Here is an 18,143-nt window from a genome sequence, read left to right as displayed (position 1 = left end):
TAACCAAGACAGTTGGACATTTGCCACATGTCACAACACTCATTTCCAAGTGCCATAGCTTGAAACAAGTAGTCAAATCTGATATTGGCTGGAGCTTTAGTTTATATGGACATGGTAAATGGCAAACTAGATGGTCAGAAAGTAATAAAAATAATCACAGCTTTACTCCACCCACCCCACTATGAAGTAAAAGGCTGTTTATAAGGCCATGTATGATGGTTTCATTTTTCTTATGGAAAACAATTTTAATTAAAAACTTCTATGCTCCTGTACCCAACCGTGGGGGTTCATCACACTAAACAACAGGTGTCACTATTACTAAGATAAATGTACTTTTTTTTCATTAAAATTACTGAATGCTTATACATATGTACTAAAACGTTAGTTAACATTTAATATCAGGCAATGCATTGGTTCATTACCCTGGCTACGTGTTAAAATGGTTATGAATTCATTTTGGATAAGTACGTACATAACCGACCAATCTTGGACTTTATTTCAATATGTTGGTCAGGGTTCTGACCCTGTGTATTTTTCGGTGGGTACCGTTTAATTTCATTACCCTGGCTACGTGTTAAAATGGTTATGAATTCACTCTGGATAAGTACGTACATAACCGACCAATCTTGGACTTTATTTCAATGTGTTGGTCAGGGTTCTGACCCTGTGTATTTTTCGGTGGGTACCGTTTAATTTCATTACCCTGGCTACGTGTTAAAATGGTTATGAATTCATTTTGGATAAGTACGTACATAACCGACCAATCTTGGACTTTATTTCAATATGTTGGTCAGGGTTCTGACCCTGTGTATTTTTCGGTGGGTACCGTTTAATTTCATTACCCTGGCTACGTGTTAAAATGGTTATGAATTCATTTTGGATAAGTACGTACATAACCGACCAATCTTGGACTTTATATTTCAATGTGTTGGTCAGGGTTCTGACCCTGTGTATTTTTCGGTGGGTACCGTTTAATTTCATTACCCTGGCTACGTGTTAAAATGGTTATGAATTCATTTTGGATAAGTACGTACATAACCGACCAATCTTGGACTTTATTTCAATATGTTGGTCAGGGTTCTGACCCTGTGTATTTTTCGGTGGGTACCGTTTAATTTCATTACCCTGGCTACGTGTTAAAATGGTTATGAATTCACTCTGGATAAGTACGTACATAACCGACCAATCTTGGACTTTATTTCAATATGTTGGTCAGGGTTCTGACCCTGTGTATTTTTCGGTGGGTACCGTTTAATTTCACCACCCTGGCTACGTGTTAAAATGGGTATGAATTCATTTTGGATAAGTACGTACATAACCGACCAATCTTGGACTTTATTTTGCATGCAGGTAAGGTACACCTACAGACATAAAACTGTGGACATTCAGTTCTTTTTATTTAGATCATGGCAATTTTTTGGTCAGAGCGCCCTCTAGTTTTGTGGAGAATCATGTTCATTTGGAATGCTCTGATTGGATGGAAGTTCAAGCCTAGCAAGGTGTGATAGAATTGGCCTGTTATGTTCAGATTCAAATAAGCATGAACCACTAATTTGACAGGGAAGTGATACTTATAATGCAGCAAGCTGTTCTAATTGCTGTTGTGGTAGAGTTTTTCTATTTTCCTGTCAAATGCATTTATTGGTCCACTGAAAAATGAAAATAATGTTCCCTGTAACTTAGACTCTTATTGATCAAGGCATTTTAAAAATCATGGGTGTTAACTCCCCTCAAGTTATGACCCGTTGTCCCCTACAGAATAATGGTTGCATCTAATATTAAAATAAAGATGGCGGAGTATAGCGTTGATTCATCTCGTTCTACTCTGGATTACTTGGAGTCAATAAAGATCCTAGAAAGTTAGTATTTATATGCCTGTGTGTTTTTTGTTTGTTTGTTTTTTCACTGTCTTTGACTTTCCCAGTATGTTTGTTGCTGTTGACAACAATTCAGTCCTCTGCCAGGCTTCAGTCAATGTTTTTCTTCACTACCTACCCAACTCCTCGTCGGGCACTATGTAGCTGGTGTGGTATATTTATCACAGACAGTAGGGCAATTGTCACATTTAGTGCTCCAAGAAAATATTCTCTGTCCATGTGTATTTATATAAATAGATGCAGTTTCTTTGGCTTGAATAACGATCACTGGCTTCGTACATACAGGTATACTGGTTTACCTGTTTCTAGTTGAAATATAGCCAATCTTATTAACCAAGACAGTTGGACATTTGCCACATGTCACAACACTCATTTCCAAGTGCCATAGCTTGAAACAAGTAGTCAAATCTGATATTGGCTGGAGCTTTAGTTTATATGGACATGGTAAATGGCAAACTAGATGGTCAGAAAGTAATAAAAATAATCACAGCTTTACTCCACCCACCCCACTATGAAGTAAAAGGCTGTTTATAAGGCCATGTATGATGGTTTCATTTTTCTTATGGAAAACAATTTTAATTAAAAACTTCTATGCTCCTGTACCCAACCGTGGGGGTTCATCACACTAAACAACAGGTGTCACTATTACTAAGATAAATGTACTTTTTTTTCATTAAAATTACTGATATATATATATATATATATATATATATATATATATATATATATATATATATATATATATATATATATATATATATATATATATGATGCATGTGTACAGTTAGAATGTTATCAGTCCTGGCATGTTCGCGGTGTAGCTGGAGATGCACACCAGTCCTGTATATATGCACAAAGATCAATCCCAATCATTTCCCGTTTACAAACAAAACAATGTGCCATAACAACCCACTGTGTAATGCTCATATCAAGCTTGTTGTTATCTGCATAACCACGCCAACCACAATTACTGAACACCATGGACCTAGGTCATACTACAACGAACCGCATAATTGCGTGAAATTAGTTTGGAACGATCGGTTTGCTTGATTAATTGTATATTTGTCCTGCCAGACACCTGGTATAACTTTAACAACAAACTGGCTACATTTTAAAAACCATCAGGGAACGAAAAGGCGGAAGTTGATGAGACAAACCATTTTAGAGGTATAGATAGTCCAGTGGATTTAGCCCTGAAACAGGCCGAACCGGGAAGTAAATAGTACATTAAAAAGTTTGGTATCGAAAGATATGGAATTTTTTTTACATTTACCAAAAAAAAAACCCAAGAACTGATAACATGTTGCAATTTTTTTTTACACGGGTAGAAGTAGGGGGTAGTGTTTTTCGTACTATTTAGATTTTTCTTACATTTATATTTTGTAATTAATATTACTTACAGCCTACACATTATTTCATATAGATATTGCTAGTGATTTCTATACACTTTTTATTTAGATAAACTGAAGAAATTATCCGCCAGTTATAGAACAGAAATTTACTGATGTCAGCATTTTTTTACAATTATTTTAATCCTGTCAAGTAGTCAACCAATCTTTTGTTTTACCAGATGCCTATTGGTATAACAAAATATCTTTCCTTTATTTCTAAGCACCAGCATCTAGGAAACTAAGCACTGTTTGAACTGTTTGTAATTTCCAGTTTTTTTAAACACCCTGATATTCCCAAAATATAGCTAAATTCTGTTACACAAGGAAGATTGTTATGGTAAGACTTATATAAACACTTTGCTATATATGATTACTTCTATTTTTTCTTTCTATATTAATTGCTCTGTTTAGAGTAATCATATTTTAATATAGTTAAAACAAGTCATTTGCAAGTCCTTGCATGACTGTCAATCATAATAAATTGCTCAGTTTGTAAAGTCAATGTGACTTTTACTGAGAACTTTTACCAAGATTTGAAGGCTTTTGTGCGGCTTTAATTGGAAACACCACTGTTTATACTGTGGAAGCAACAGAGGATACAAAACACCCAGATAGAAATAAAGTATTCAATGCAACATTTCTCTACATCAAGGACAAGATTTTTGAAAAATGTAGACAAAAACTCAAGATCCACGAAGATGAGTGGGTGCAACAGGTACAAGCCAGACTTCTCAGCAGCAGCAATTTTACATGATTTCCACTATCATGCAAAGAATGGAGACCCTGAATCCGAAAAAAAAAATCGGCTCATTAAAACGGCTGCACAACTTATTAAAAATAATATAAAATCGTCCAGCACAACTAGTCATTTATACCCAAACAGAAATACAATCCACCGAGAAAGCCATTGAGTACCTTCCATCCACCCTGAAAGTTTTACTCATGTTTGTTTGAAAAGCCCTGATGTTAAGGTCAACTGATGAATCATGTATCTTCTCAACTATGTGCTTCATCAATGAACAAGCCAAGAAGTATGATGTGTAACACCAGTGCCCACGTTCGACCAGCCTTTGTGGTGGAAATCACTGGAAATCCAACAGAATGAGCCCACAAGTAGCAGTGTGAGAAATATTGTTCTCAGACTGGGTGGTCTGCATGTGCAAATGAGTTTTGTATTGTACATTTTATGAGTGGATCTGGACTTAAGGAAATATTGGAGACAATATATGCTGTTGGGCACATGTTGAGAGGCAAGGCTATTTCCAGGGCTATTAGGGGTCACATTTTAGTGGAAGCAGCATTATATGCATTGCTTATGTCAATGACGTATGACCTTTCATTACCAAGAAAAGAATCAGACAATCAAGAAGATACCAGTGCTAATGTATTAACACCCGAACCCGAACATGGCGATTCCAGTAATGCAAATCAGTCACAAACAGAAGAAACAGCAAATGAGTTGAAAAGAAGCAGGGACCATCCTAGAGAGGCTGCTTGCACACGAGACAGAGATAGAATCGGTTTGTTCAGTAGAAGTACTCACTCTAATACAGGAAAAAATCATCCAATTCAAGGAAACACTCGCTTCCCTTAGAACATCCAAGTTATGGTTACAGTACATAGAGATGATTGAAATACTCCAGCAGTTGATTAAAGCTGAAAGAACTGGTAACTGGTCTCTCCATCTAAAAGCTCTTTCAGGCATGCTTCCATACTTTGCTACATTCTAACACTATTATGTTAAACTACCAGAAAGTAATGCTGATGTATTTCGATCATTCCTGAATGGGTACCATATGATTAGGCGAACAGACAGGTACTGGGCAGGTATATCGACTGATCTTGCAATTGAACAAGTGTTGATGAGGAGGGTAAAAACAGGTGGTTTGCCTCTGATGGACTGATGCGGGAAGCAAACATGCCAGCTTTAGCCTAAGCAGTCTGGAAATGTGTTGGTCCCATTATTAGTGACATATGTCCATTGAGGTCAAGTATGTTATTGATGGAGGTTCACTTTTACAGAGAATTCCGAGGACTAACATATAAGGGCATCTGCAGTTGTTTTTGATGGCTATCCAGATAGACCATCAACAAAAGACACAACTCATCTTAGGCGTTCAATAGGGAAAATGTCTACGAGTGTTAACTTTGATTCTGCGTGGTTATCAATATGAAGAAACAACAGTTCCTTGCAAATGCAGCAAATAAGCAGCGGTTCATTAATATTCTAGGAACTGAACTGGAAGTGACGGAAATCAAGGTTTGACATGCTGAAGAAGATGCAGATGTCCTTATTGTGATGACTGCTGTAGACTCTGCTGTCATTGCACCATTGGTAGTTGTAGGTGAGAACACGGACTTGTTAGTGTTGTTGATCCACCATGCCAACTTAAATAGTCACAAACTGTATTTAAAACCACAGGCACGGCGAAATACAAAAAACAAAGTCAAAGTGTGGGACACAAAACATACCAAAGACAAACTAGGACCACTTGTTTGCAAACATCTATTATTTATACATGCTGTCTTGGGCTGTGACACCACATCCACGATATATTGCTTAGGAAAGGGTCTGTCCTTGAAAAAAATCCAAACCAACAAGCACCTTTTAGTGTCATGCTTCAGTGTTTGACCAAGATGATGCTTCAAAAAACGACATTGTGGGGTCAATAGAAAAGCTTTGGTTCCTTTATATGGTGGCAAGTCTGATGAAACATTTGATTCACTCAGAATGGGAAAATTCTTTCAGAAAGTTGCTACAAGCGTTACATGTGTAGGGCCTGAGAATATTCCACCAACATCTGCAGCTGTAGGTTACCATAGTTAACGGGTATACAACCAGGCTCTGATGTGGAAAGGGCAAACTCATGTTAATCCAGAAGAATGGGGCTGGAAAGTGAAAAAGGGAAAATTGCTTGTTATCCAAACTGACAAGCCTCCTGCACCCGACAAATTACTAAAAAGCAGACATGTATAAAACATGGACTAGAATGCTCCCCATGTGTGATGAATGTAGAGATCTAAGCTGTAGAAATTCACCCTGTCTGTATCTTGATGATGATCACCTATAATATTATAAACTTAGAATTATACTGACTTGATTTGATGATTGGCCAACCAACCAACCAACCAACCTATTTTTTATATCAATCCTAAACGGAATGAAGGTATGACAAAAAACAAGTCTGATCATGGTAAGTTTGTAACTGTCTCATTCTACCACAAACTGATATAATCGATACCTCACAAGTCTAGACAATCACTCTTTTGGTATTACCACATCAAACCTTGATATGAGCCCCTTCATTATGTGATCATTGCCACATACCACGTACCTGTAACTGTGTCCTTCATATATATTATCATTGTATCACCATTGTATCATACAATCACATATACTTTGATAAACACGATTCATTTGTATGTTTTTATGTAGATGTATAATTTGTGGGAGGTGCAAGTTATGGAGACCGACTGCAGCAAAGTATCATGTTGATTTGACGAATTATGGATCTAAATAAATTTATACTGATAAAATGCCAATGAAATAAGACTAATAGCAGACCCTATGTATTTCTGAAAATATCACTACTCGGTGGCGCTGTACGTGCATATAGAGGGCGCTATTTGCTCCACCGTGCGCAAAAAACAATGTTTAGCTGACTAAATATGATAAGTGTGGTAAGTGTGATAGATATGTAGATATATTGACCATTATCCCATATGCATTTGTATATGTACGCCTTACTGCATCAATAAAATGGCTTAATATTTCCAGTACATGTATATGGGCAATATCAATACCTGAAAAAATCAACTTTGCCTTTGTCCGATTTTGATATCTTGTTTATAGATGTCTATTGTTGTTAAATGTGCAAAGAAACTTTCTGTTGCAATTTTGTCCGGGTTGACCTAAAAATCAAATTAGATTGACTGGACTACTAGCTTTCAAATGACATCTGCTTCACAAGATCGACGGGCTTCTGACGTCAGCAATGACGTCATCATGCATGTTGCAGTGATCTGTTACAGATAAAAAACAAGATTTGGATGGTAACGGTTCGACAATTTTCGAAATATACCGATAACTAAATCCTGTAATAAGCTGGAGCTGCCAGGCACCCCGGTCTGGCAACCCAGTCTGGCACCCATTTGAGTTCAAGAAGTGAAAGTTTCTCTGAACACGCGTTGAGCGTGTACAGTCATCATTGTTGTTGAAAGCATTTGTGTGTGTGAAATAATCTGGAAATTTTAACAAAATAAATAAGTGTTTAGAGCGACCACCATTGTCTTTAATCAGCTTCGAAAATTTTCCATATTCTATATATTCTGCCATTGAGAAAATTACACTACCTGACACTAGATCATTCTTCAGTGCAACGGGATATATGTTCGTTTAGCTCAGAAACAGTACAAAACTGCCCTATATACCGAGATATACCGTGTTTTAACGAGGGTAACAGTTTCATTTAGCTATGGGTCCGTTGCTCTTTTTGTGTCAACGTTTAGTCGTTTTTTAGTTGGTGTCATCAAATTTGTTATTTTCAGACGTTAGGATTGTTATCGACACAGAAGAGCTATGCCACCTATAAACTAACCTAACACAAATGTGCGTCGCGGATACATTTAACGTCACCTATTTATATCATGTGCAGTGGACGGTTGGGCGTTATGTTTGCTACAATGTATTTGTTTATCATAAATGTCTACTCTACTAACCAAAACTTTGTAAATGCACATCACAACCAAGATAAGGGATAAAAAACGAAAATAAAGAAAAAAACATACATGTAAAATAAAACCACTCTGTAAAATCAATCTACTAAACAACTACAAAATTGAAAACAAGTCAAAATAAGGCTTGTAAATATAAACAATAAAGTACGTAAACAAAAATTGGGCAAGGGGCCCCTTTGATCAGGTCACTGTCAAGGTTGGGGTCAAGGACACACTGCCACGGCCGAAATGCAGGGAGGTGGCCATGCAGATGGCCGTCAAACCCTGTAATGGGGGGCAAGATGGAGTCCTTTTCCCCACTGTTAGTCTGACAGAAGAGACCAAGGAGGGAATGTGGGGATGGGGTGGGATTGCGAAATCAATGTACACTACGCACAGCGTGACAAAGAATGAATGAATAATAAAGACAAAGGGGATAAAACAATGAAGCGACGCTAAGTGGCGTGTGCAAGATAAAAAAGATAGGGTAGGGGCAAGGCATGATTGGTGGAAGTAAAAGAGGAGTTCTGATTGAATGGTCAAAAATGTGGGAAGCAAAATGAGTGCATTTACAAAACATAATTGTGACAACACAAATTTCACTTTGTAAATGCACATCACAACCAAGATAAGGGATAAAAAACAAGCAATAATTGAGATAAAATAAAGGAAAAAACAAATAATAAATACAAATACATCTAAAATAAACCACTCTGTAAAGTTAATCTACTAAACAACTACTAAATTGAAACAAGTCAACATAAGGCTTGTAAATATAAACAATAAAGTACCTAAAATAAAAAATTGGGCAAGGGGCCCCTTCGATCAGGTCACTGTCAAGGTTGGGGTCAAGGACACACTGCCACGGCCAAAATGTAGGGAGGTGGCCATGCAGATGGCCGTCGAACCCTGTAATGGGGGGCAGGATGGAGTCCTTTTCCCAAGTAGAGGACATGTGAAGACAGAACATGACCGAAGTGACCCTCATGGAAGGAGAGTTAGTAAGTGGGAGGGGAACTCGTGACCCAGGAGACACGCAGGTGTACAGGCTGGGGGGAGTAGGCTCCTGGGGGGGACATGATGGACTGCCCGGCTCAGGTGGAAAAGGTGGCATGCCGGGTTGAAGGATTCTGGCCCAGAGGAACATGAAGTGATGTTCGGCCTGGGGGAGAGTTCCTGGTAGGCAAAGGTGCATCCGCGAGAACCAGGTGGAAAGAGGTGAACATGCAGAAGGTAGGAATTCCACCAGAGGAACACGACATGCTGTGTTCGACCTGGAGGAAGGGGGTCCTGGGTGACAGGCAGCAGTGCAGCCCAGGTGGACTCACTGATGACCCAGAATGGCGTAAGAGAACATGCAGGTATTCTTGCCTACGTGGTCAAATGTGAAGGGTACATGTTAGTAGACAATACAATAATGAGCAAAAAGAAATGACTGTTTTAAACTCGCAGTGGAGTAGTGGACTGTATAAACTTACATTGTTGTAAGTGCTGTAAATGCATAATGTAAAAGTTTCGCAGGTGTTTGAATGTAAATACAATAGCAATCGCTAGACCAACAACCAAGAGTCTGTATGAGGTGATCTGGAAGGTGGACACTAGCAGCAGTAGTTGCAGCTCCAATTCACTACAACAAAGAAAACCCAAAAAAGCAAATAAAAAAGCAGCTTCCATCATGAAATCAAAGTGTGGCCAGAAGACACCCTTGCGGAGCAATTTGCATAAGCCTTTCAGAATGTCAAAGGTTATTGGCAAACGTGGTCTTGTACTAGAACTTTGTAGGTGGTGATACCTTGTAGCACATGGTTGAGTGGGTTTGTCCATTACCAGTCATTAGTGGGTTTGGAAGACCTCCTAATATGTAATCCCTGCTAGGTAGACTTTGATAGTTGAGTACTTGAGATGAAAATAAGTAGCACTGTGCACCACAAAATAAACCAAGGAATCCTCTGATATGGGTGGATAAATGGCAGGCTGACCTTGTATTCTAAACATTGCTGTAAAATGTAACCAAGCACGGACGCCAGTTGAATAGGATCCTACTGTTCGTTTTCCCAGTGATGCTTGGTGGCATGCCATCACTGCCTGGTTAACTGAACATCACCACGGAGGGAATTTGGCACTGTGTTGGTTCTGCTATTGGGATGCCTCCCTGAACCGCCTGACCTGGAATCGAGATATGGCATCAGCAATATGGTGAATTTTTCCTGGTATATGTTTTTGCCTGGAACATAAAATTAGACGAGGCTGCTGTGATGACAAGTCGCAGCATGAGTTTCATAATAGCAGGTGATTTGGAGTGTCCCTTGTTTATGATATTCACAGTGGCCAAATTGTCGCAGTAAAACAAAATACGTTTTTGAACCCAGAGGTGGCTCCAAAGTTTGACAACCGCAATAGGATAAAGTTCCTGGAAGGCAATTGACAAACTTGGGTCAGTTTCGGGTTTAAGACTAGGAGACCAACGTTCTTAGAACCAACCACGGAAGTAGCCCCTGTGACCAATGCCACTTGCGTCTGTATACAGTTGCATGTCGCAAGCTGATGTTGGATGGGCATCAAGAAACATGGAGACTCCATTCCAACCAGACAGGAAATATTGCCACATATGTAAGTCTGTCCTGCTCTCAGATGAAATTGAAATGTGATGGTGTAATTTCTTGATGCCTTGAAGTTCAATCAAACGGGAAATGAAAGTATCACTACATGACATGCGAAATTGAGATGGCCAAGGAGAAAGTTCATGAATTCGTGAAAGCTTGTCGTGGGGTAAATGTGCTTGCATCTTAACCGTGTCTAATTCAATTCCTAGGTATTCAAGGACTGTAGTCGGCCCAACAGTCTTTTGTGGGGCAATTGGTATCCCCAAGCAACAGAAAATTAGAGTTAAAATAGCCATAGTTCGATCTGCATCAAATGAAGGTGCATCAACTGTTAGAGAATCGTTGAGTAAGTGGAAAATTGTGCTGATACCGTAGTTGTGAGCTATCCAGCAGATTGCGGATGACAGATGATCAAAGATTTTGGGACTGGATCGTGAACCAAAAGCCAGACGAGTGAAGAAATAATATTGGTTGTCCCAGCAGATGCCATAGAGGTGCCACAATGATGGATGAATTGGAATCAATTTGAAGGCATCCACGATATCTGTTTTACATAGCCATGCTCCTTTGCCCATCGACTGAATAGCAGACACAGCATCATCAATTTTAACGCAAGTAAGTGAGAATTCATCCTTATTGATCAGGTCATTGATGCTGGGTGTTTCAATACTGTCATGTAAAGATGACAACTCAACGATAAGTCGTTTTTTGTTGGAGTAATTTTTTCTACAACACTGATCAGACTACAATGGTAATTTGTAAATGGAGGCTCAGGGAAGGGTCCAATTAAATAAACCTTTACTGACCTCAGAAGCAATATGCTCAGAAACAATTTTGGGCTGGTTGCGTGCAAAAAGTAGATTGCGACAGATTAATGTATCGGTTGGAAGGTTCCTAATACCTGTATCAAAGCCCTCTTTTAAGCCTGTAATTAGGTAACTCACGAAATTGGAGTCAGGATGAAAGGTTAGCTCATTACTGAGAATGTCAATATGAATTGGAGTGGATGCTGTGCATGTGGGTAGTCAAGCTTTATGTTAGAGGTCTTTCGACTGGCATTTTCCTTGGCTGCTATTGTGATCAGGAGCGAAACCGGAGAGGCAGACATGTAGAAAACTACAGTTATTTCGTTTGCAACCTCCTTGGTGTGTGATGCGTTTGCGCCCATTCCTGTCATGTGACAAGGAATTCTGGGATGAGATAGTCGAAGGATGTCCATGATTCTTGCTCGATGATGCCAATTGTGGACAAAGTTCTGTTGTGTGTGCCACACTATTAGAAAGATTGCAAGAATTAGCACGGAGACCAGCAAAAATAGAACAGTACTAAATAGTTTCCTGGCGTGACGAATCTACCTATGATTTAGAAGCAAGGCAGCAGCCCTAGCTGAGAATATTCATAGTATGCAAGACCACCAAAATGCCTAGATATGTCAACAATGTCACATTCGTATGCGTCCAGTTCGACCCGCCTGTTGGGATACACCTCACACATGACATTTTTATAAACGAAGAATGCAAGAATAAATTCCTGAATAGTCAATGCACGAGTTATTCAGCTGTCCTAAAGGGGCTTTAAAGTTAATGCCTAATTACATGACGTTGGCCATCCGTAAAACTATAACCTGGGATAAGAAGACAGGCGAGATTGACATCCTTACCTGACAGAATATCATGATGAATAGAAGGTGATACCAGTTCAATATGTGGGAGTTGTTCAGAAGGTGTCCCACATGTTGCTAGCAGACTATTTTGCATCGGTGAATTGATAAGAACAGTTTGATCGCCGGCGATGTTAGCGTGGGTTTGTTGTTGTATGTGAGCCGTTATGTTGTTTGTTGTCGCAGTGCTTCTATTCTCCACAAATTGTCCCGGTGAAGGCTGGTTAGCATGAAAATTATGTATGGCACTCTCTTGCGCTGGCTCATTGGTGACTGGTGTTATACTGTTTAAACCAAAACAGTGTTGTTGGTGCTGGTCCTGTGAAGGGCAGCTTTCTTTGAACGTCCCCTTAAAGATTTACAAGGCATGTTGTAGTAAAGTTGAAATAGAATAATAGCTTGATTGTAATCAAAATAAACTGGGTGAATACTATGAATAGTAGTAGCAAAATCAATGTACACTACGCACGCCGTGATAAAGAATGAATGAATAATGCCATCTTGAAGTTGTAAGGCTTTGTCCGCAACTATGCTCATTAGCATAAGCGACAGCTTTAAAGCAAGTAGAGCGCGAAGTACGTTTCACACAATGTTATGTTCTTCTTTTGTCATTAGCAAGTATAATTTGTTATGACTATATCCATCACTTTGAATTCCATTCATCACTTTGAAGCGTGTAGTGGATCAAAGTGTTTCCAAGCAATGAATATCGTTTTATTAAGAACATTTAGAGAAAAAAACCTGTAAAGCTGTGTGAATGGATTGAAACAACAGTGGCTTGACGATCTATTCGTCTCAACACGTGGACGTCTATGGGGCCGAGCTACCATGTCCCGGTACAAGCTGATCAGCCTGAAACAAGTATTAGTGATTTTCGTGGTTTCCATGTTTAACATATGCTTGCTTTACAATACTAAACTGTTTTAATTCCATAAGTTCTATTATTTTGAGCAAGGGCAAGGTCCTGTACCTGATGAATCAAGGTACAAAGTAACCATTTTATCAATTATTGAAAAATAAAGAAAAAGAAAAAATTCCCTTCTCGCTACATTAAGATCAATATGGACCACCAACATTTGGCTTTCATTTAAAAAAATAAACCATAATTTTCAGTAATACTGACTTCGAAAATTATGATACAAGAATAATTACATTCATACCACAAACCAACGCCGTTTTTGTTTACTTTCCACAACTGTTACAAAGTATTTCATTTCTGGTGGTTAAAATACCAGCTGATCGATCGTACAACATGCGTTGCAGAACGTGTGAAAAGTACTTCCCGTTCCACTCGCTTTGAAGCCTTACAACTCCAAGATGGCAATAACGTTACACCGTAAATAGGCAGTCAACACCAACGTGCATGTTACACTATTTAACTTTTCTAGCCAGCGGTGTGATGTGTCTTATCACCGTAAATCATGTGTCGTTTGTTTGGTCCCACAATTTGTCTTCCATGTGCTTGCCGATTACCGAACAGTGCGCATGTCGCCAGTACATAGTGTTTACGCCCTGTTCACACCAATGGCGCTTTAAATCGGCGTGCAAAGCGGCACCAAAGCTTATTAAAGCGTCAGGATCGTAATAGATAGTGAGAAAGGTTGGAGTAAAGTGGGACATTCAGCAAAAGCGCCAAACATTTTTAAACTGTTTGAAATTTGTGGGCGCTATGTAACAAATTTATTGAAGTGCCGTGAGCGTATCAAAGCTTAACAAAGCATAACAAAGCTCGGCAAAGCTTTACTTAAAGGGGAACCGCTCAATCCCATGGATATCTTTCCCCAAATCCCACAAAACAACAACTGATATAAACATCCCTTGAGCGGATTACAATTTGCTTGTTTAAATATAACATAACAATTGAATTTCAAACCAAGTACTCGTTAGTCTTTTCAGTCATTTGCGTCAAACTCAGAGCTATATGCCATGATTTGAAACATCACGCGCTCCTTAATATATACATCGACAGGCAAATATGACGCGGAACTAAACTAATTCAAGTTGATGACGGCCTACAAGTAATATAAAGGCAGCAGTCCACCGGATATTGAACACAAAACCAGATTGTTACTAAACGGTCACGAAGAAAATCCGCCAACTTGTCTACAGCACTTATCTCGTATACAGTAAAACTGAGAACGAACCTTCCTACTCACATTCAGACTACTGGCTATGCTAGTCAAAACAAATGGACACTTCTTGTTGATTCATTTGTAAATTTTTATCGATTGTGCACATAAGTTGAAAAACCATCGCTAAATCTTTTACACGCCAGTACTGATGTCTATGAATTTCTTTCGGCCTATTGTTTCCTGGCAAGTAAAAACAACTAAAATGAAATTGAATTAAATAAAAAATCAGATCTTATTTTCGTTCGGATTTTCAATTGTGTTGTTTTATTGTTATTGCACATTATGTTACATATTATATTAAAAGAAACGATATTATATGTATGTATAACTTATTCAAATTTATTGTAATTCTAGGTAGCATATAGATAGTTGAGTTATGAGTCTGGCCCAAACTTCTCTTTCTACTGACTGGTCTTTGGTTTAAACATCGCTTTCCCGATCGTCTTCTCGGTGATGTGGGCCAGGAGTGTTTCTTTACCTTAGGTATTGTGGTTTTCATTCCAACAAGACATTTTCATGTGTTTTTAATTGCGCGATTTTGGACGCGAAATTAAAACCACGCAAGTAATTTCTACTTCTACAGTTCTTGCAATGTATATCAGAGAGCTCGTAACCTAATGTTATGGACATTGTTGTCCCAGTATCACCGATGGCACAGTTACTACAAGTAAACATGTCAATGGTTAGATCATAGACAAACTACATAACGATAATGTTGTTTGTAAACCAACAAACTTTGTAGATTGAATAAACATCTAGGGGATTTACATTTTCCTTTACTCAAACTGTGATTGACAGGTACTTTGCATACATTAGTCGCCATTTTAAACTCATGATTTTTACTTGTCGCGGTGCGTTTCGATCGAAAACAACAACATTTATGCATCAAAAGCCCAACCAGATGAGTGTAATTGCTAGCGTACATATTCATGCTCCCGTAGATATATATTTGGAATCACAACTTGATCTCCAAACATCGTAAATGGCACATTTCACGGAGCTCCCGCCACGATGTGAGTGGCTTGGTTCGGATTAGCATACTTATACGGTGGCCATCTTGCCCCTTATTTATAGTATCGGTTCCCCTTTAATGGGGCTTGGTTCAAAGCGGGAACCCCCTGACTTCATGGATTGTCACCACTTGATATGCTTCGTTAAGATGTCCCAATATTTGCTAGGATCTGGCATGAAGATCTGACACAAGGGCAGACGCTTTCTTCAAGATCGGACACGCTCTGTAATGCTTTCATGAAGGACCCTCACGCTTTCCCATGAATTGAGGCACTTTGATCAAGGATTAAAATGCTTTGTTAGGTTTTGTTACGCTTGGCAAGCTCTCCCATGCTCTTTCACGCGCTCCTACAACATCTATGCTCTGTTTCCATCCCTATAAATAGTGATGCGTCTTGAGAACCACTCATTCCATTGTTTACAAACGAAGAAGTATCCTGAACCTGAAAAACACAAAGATGGGACCCAAGAGAGGTAGAGGTGCATCAAAGAAGAGCCCGAGACGGACAGGCAGAGGCCAGGTCGTTGAAAGGCTAAGGTCTCCAACACCACTGCCGGCAGAAGATGAAGCCATGCTAGTTCCAGAGTCAGAACAGCCACAGCCTGACCTTGCAGGGGAAGGTCTCCCGGACATCACACCAGTGCCAGCAGCAGCCGCCCGCAAAAAAGCGTATGAACGAACCCTACTACTATTCAACACTGACAGATGCGCAAAAAGAAGAGGTCATTGACTGGCTAAAAGACAATCCCTCCATCTATTCAAAGAAAATAACAGATTATAAAGACTTGCAGAACAAAAATATGGGAGGACAAAGCTGCTGACATGGGTGTTGAGGTAGCAGCCCTCAAAACCTTTTACAAATCCAACCGTACCCAGAGGACTGTGGGGAATTCGGGTGAGGGTGCCGAGACAGTCAAGGACCTGTCTGCCACGGACAAGTGGGTGTGGGAGAAGTTCTCCTTTCTCAAAGACCACATCAAAACTGTGGAACACAGAAACGTGCTGAGCATAAGTGGTAGAGGTACAGGGAGGAGAACACCAGCAACAGCCACAGCTACTGGGCCAGCAGTACCCCCACCAACACCAGTCATCATCCAGTCAGACTCTGGGTCAGAGACCCAGTCTACAGAGCCTCCCCCTCTCGAAGACTCTCCATAGAGTGTCGACTTGAAGCGAAGTCTGATGGAGTTTATGTCTGGCAAAAAAGGTGGTCCCTCTCCCTTTGCCAGACTTATAGATGAGGGTCTGGCACAGTTTCCTGGGGACATAAAACGGGCCACAAAGATCAAGCTCATGACAGTGCCACACGAGGGACAGAGGCAGGCTGAAGAGCGCCAGGAGATGTTTCAGAAGATGCCCACCTTCCCACAGCAGCAGCGACAGGTCGCTCCAATCTGACTACAACTTCAGTCGTACCTACCAAGCTCCACCAGCAGGCAGTACCCCATAAGAATGCCACAGAGTTACCAGTGGCAGCCTTTACCATCACAGTAGTCGACCCAGCAAATGCCAAGTCAACAGCCCACCAGTGCCTGGGGCTCCCAAATATCTCATTACATGAGCAGCCAGTACCCTGCCCTGCACCCACAACCACCAACACAAGCATCATTGAGCTCCACCAACATCCTGGACCTGGACAGGGGGTAACTAGAGCCATGACGGCACGGATCTAGAAACCGTACCTACACACGAATTTGTGACGTCACAAAATACATGACCTTCAATCTGGGTCGTTTCCTCGGTATATACGAATTGGTATATACAAATTACAATAAAGATACTTAAGACATTACACATAAGGTAAAACAAATCACGTGACAATATAATGATAATAACGGTAATAAATCCTAGTTTAACAGTTGAACAGAACGCTCATATAGTCAGTCGGGTGACGCCGAGGGTCACGCACTGTGTTGTAAAATAGCCGTGTGGTTGAAACTGGGTCATGGCGTGACGGGTGAGGAAGACATCATTAAACACTCTCAAAATCACAATAAAATGGGGAAGTGGTTGCATATTACGGCGTAGCCAACATGGGAAATAAAAAAAACGCCCAATACAAACGACATGGGTTCGAATCACACTAGATACACACTCACCAGAACCGAAGCAATCAGAAACCAGCACTCGTTTGGGCTTTTCCGTTCAACTCAATCGAACACTGGAGTAGTTAGAAAAATGAACAGCACTTAACGACCAACGTCGTGACGTGGTACACAAGCGTGCCATCAAAATAAAACAAAATTAGCTTGAAAAGACAGTGGGTTCGAGTCCCGCTCAGAGCTACCGTAAAAACGTAAATCCAATAAACTGAAATCTCTCAAACCCTAAACAAAGAACGTCGCGAAAAAATAATAAACCTCACAAAACTCCACCATACAAAACTGAATGAATAAATAATAAAATAACTTACGTCTTAAACTGGACGACGCGCAATTTGTTCAACAGTTTCCAGATTGTGACAAGAGACAAGACCCAAGGTCAAGGTAGGTTTTGTTAAAGTGTCGATGGCGTTCCCTATATTATGAAAACAATTCAGGCAACAGACGAATATCTTCTGTGGTGTTGTGGAATTTATACCGTGTCTGCGGAATTGTTGATTGAGGGTTCGAAGCCAGCAGTTAACATTTTGTTAGAAAGTTTCACTTAAATTAAATCAAATATCCAATGATACCAGTATATTTATTTCATTATTTTAACAGCAATGGTGGAAGTTGGTCAAACAGAAGTTCTTACACCTAAATAAGTATCA

General features: G+C 39.8%; 1 protein-coding gene across 1 annotated transcript; it reads right to left on the bottom strand.

Annotated features, from left to right (window-relative positions):
• Positions 1-10,454: 10,454 nt before the first annotated feature.
• On the bottom strand, positions 10,455-11,806 carry LOC146725402 (uncharacterized). Its single transcript, XM_085496349.1, has 2 exons — positions 11,567-11,806; positions 10,455-11,330 (listed from the first exon to the last, which is right to left on the bottom strand). The coding sequence occupies exons 1-2, from the start codon at positions 11,804-11,806 to the stop codon at positions 10,455-10,457; spliced, it is 1,116 nt and encodes a 371-aa protein (XP_085352475.1).
• Positions 11,807-18,143: the final 6,337 nt, after the last annotated feature.

This window comes from Saccoglossus kowalevskii, unplaced genomic scaffold (genome assembly GCF_978046115.1).
Source record: "Saccoglossus kowalevskii unplaced genomic scaffold, keSacKowa6.1 SCAFFOLD_173, whole genome shotgun sequence".
Classification (NCBI taxonomy): Eukaryota; Metazoa; Hemichordata; class Enteropneusta; family Harrimaniidae; genus Saccoglossus; species Saccoglossus kowalevskii.
Note: the sequence above shows the minus strand (reverse complement) of the source record. Positions and strands in the feature narration are given on the sequence as shown.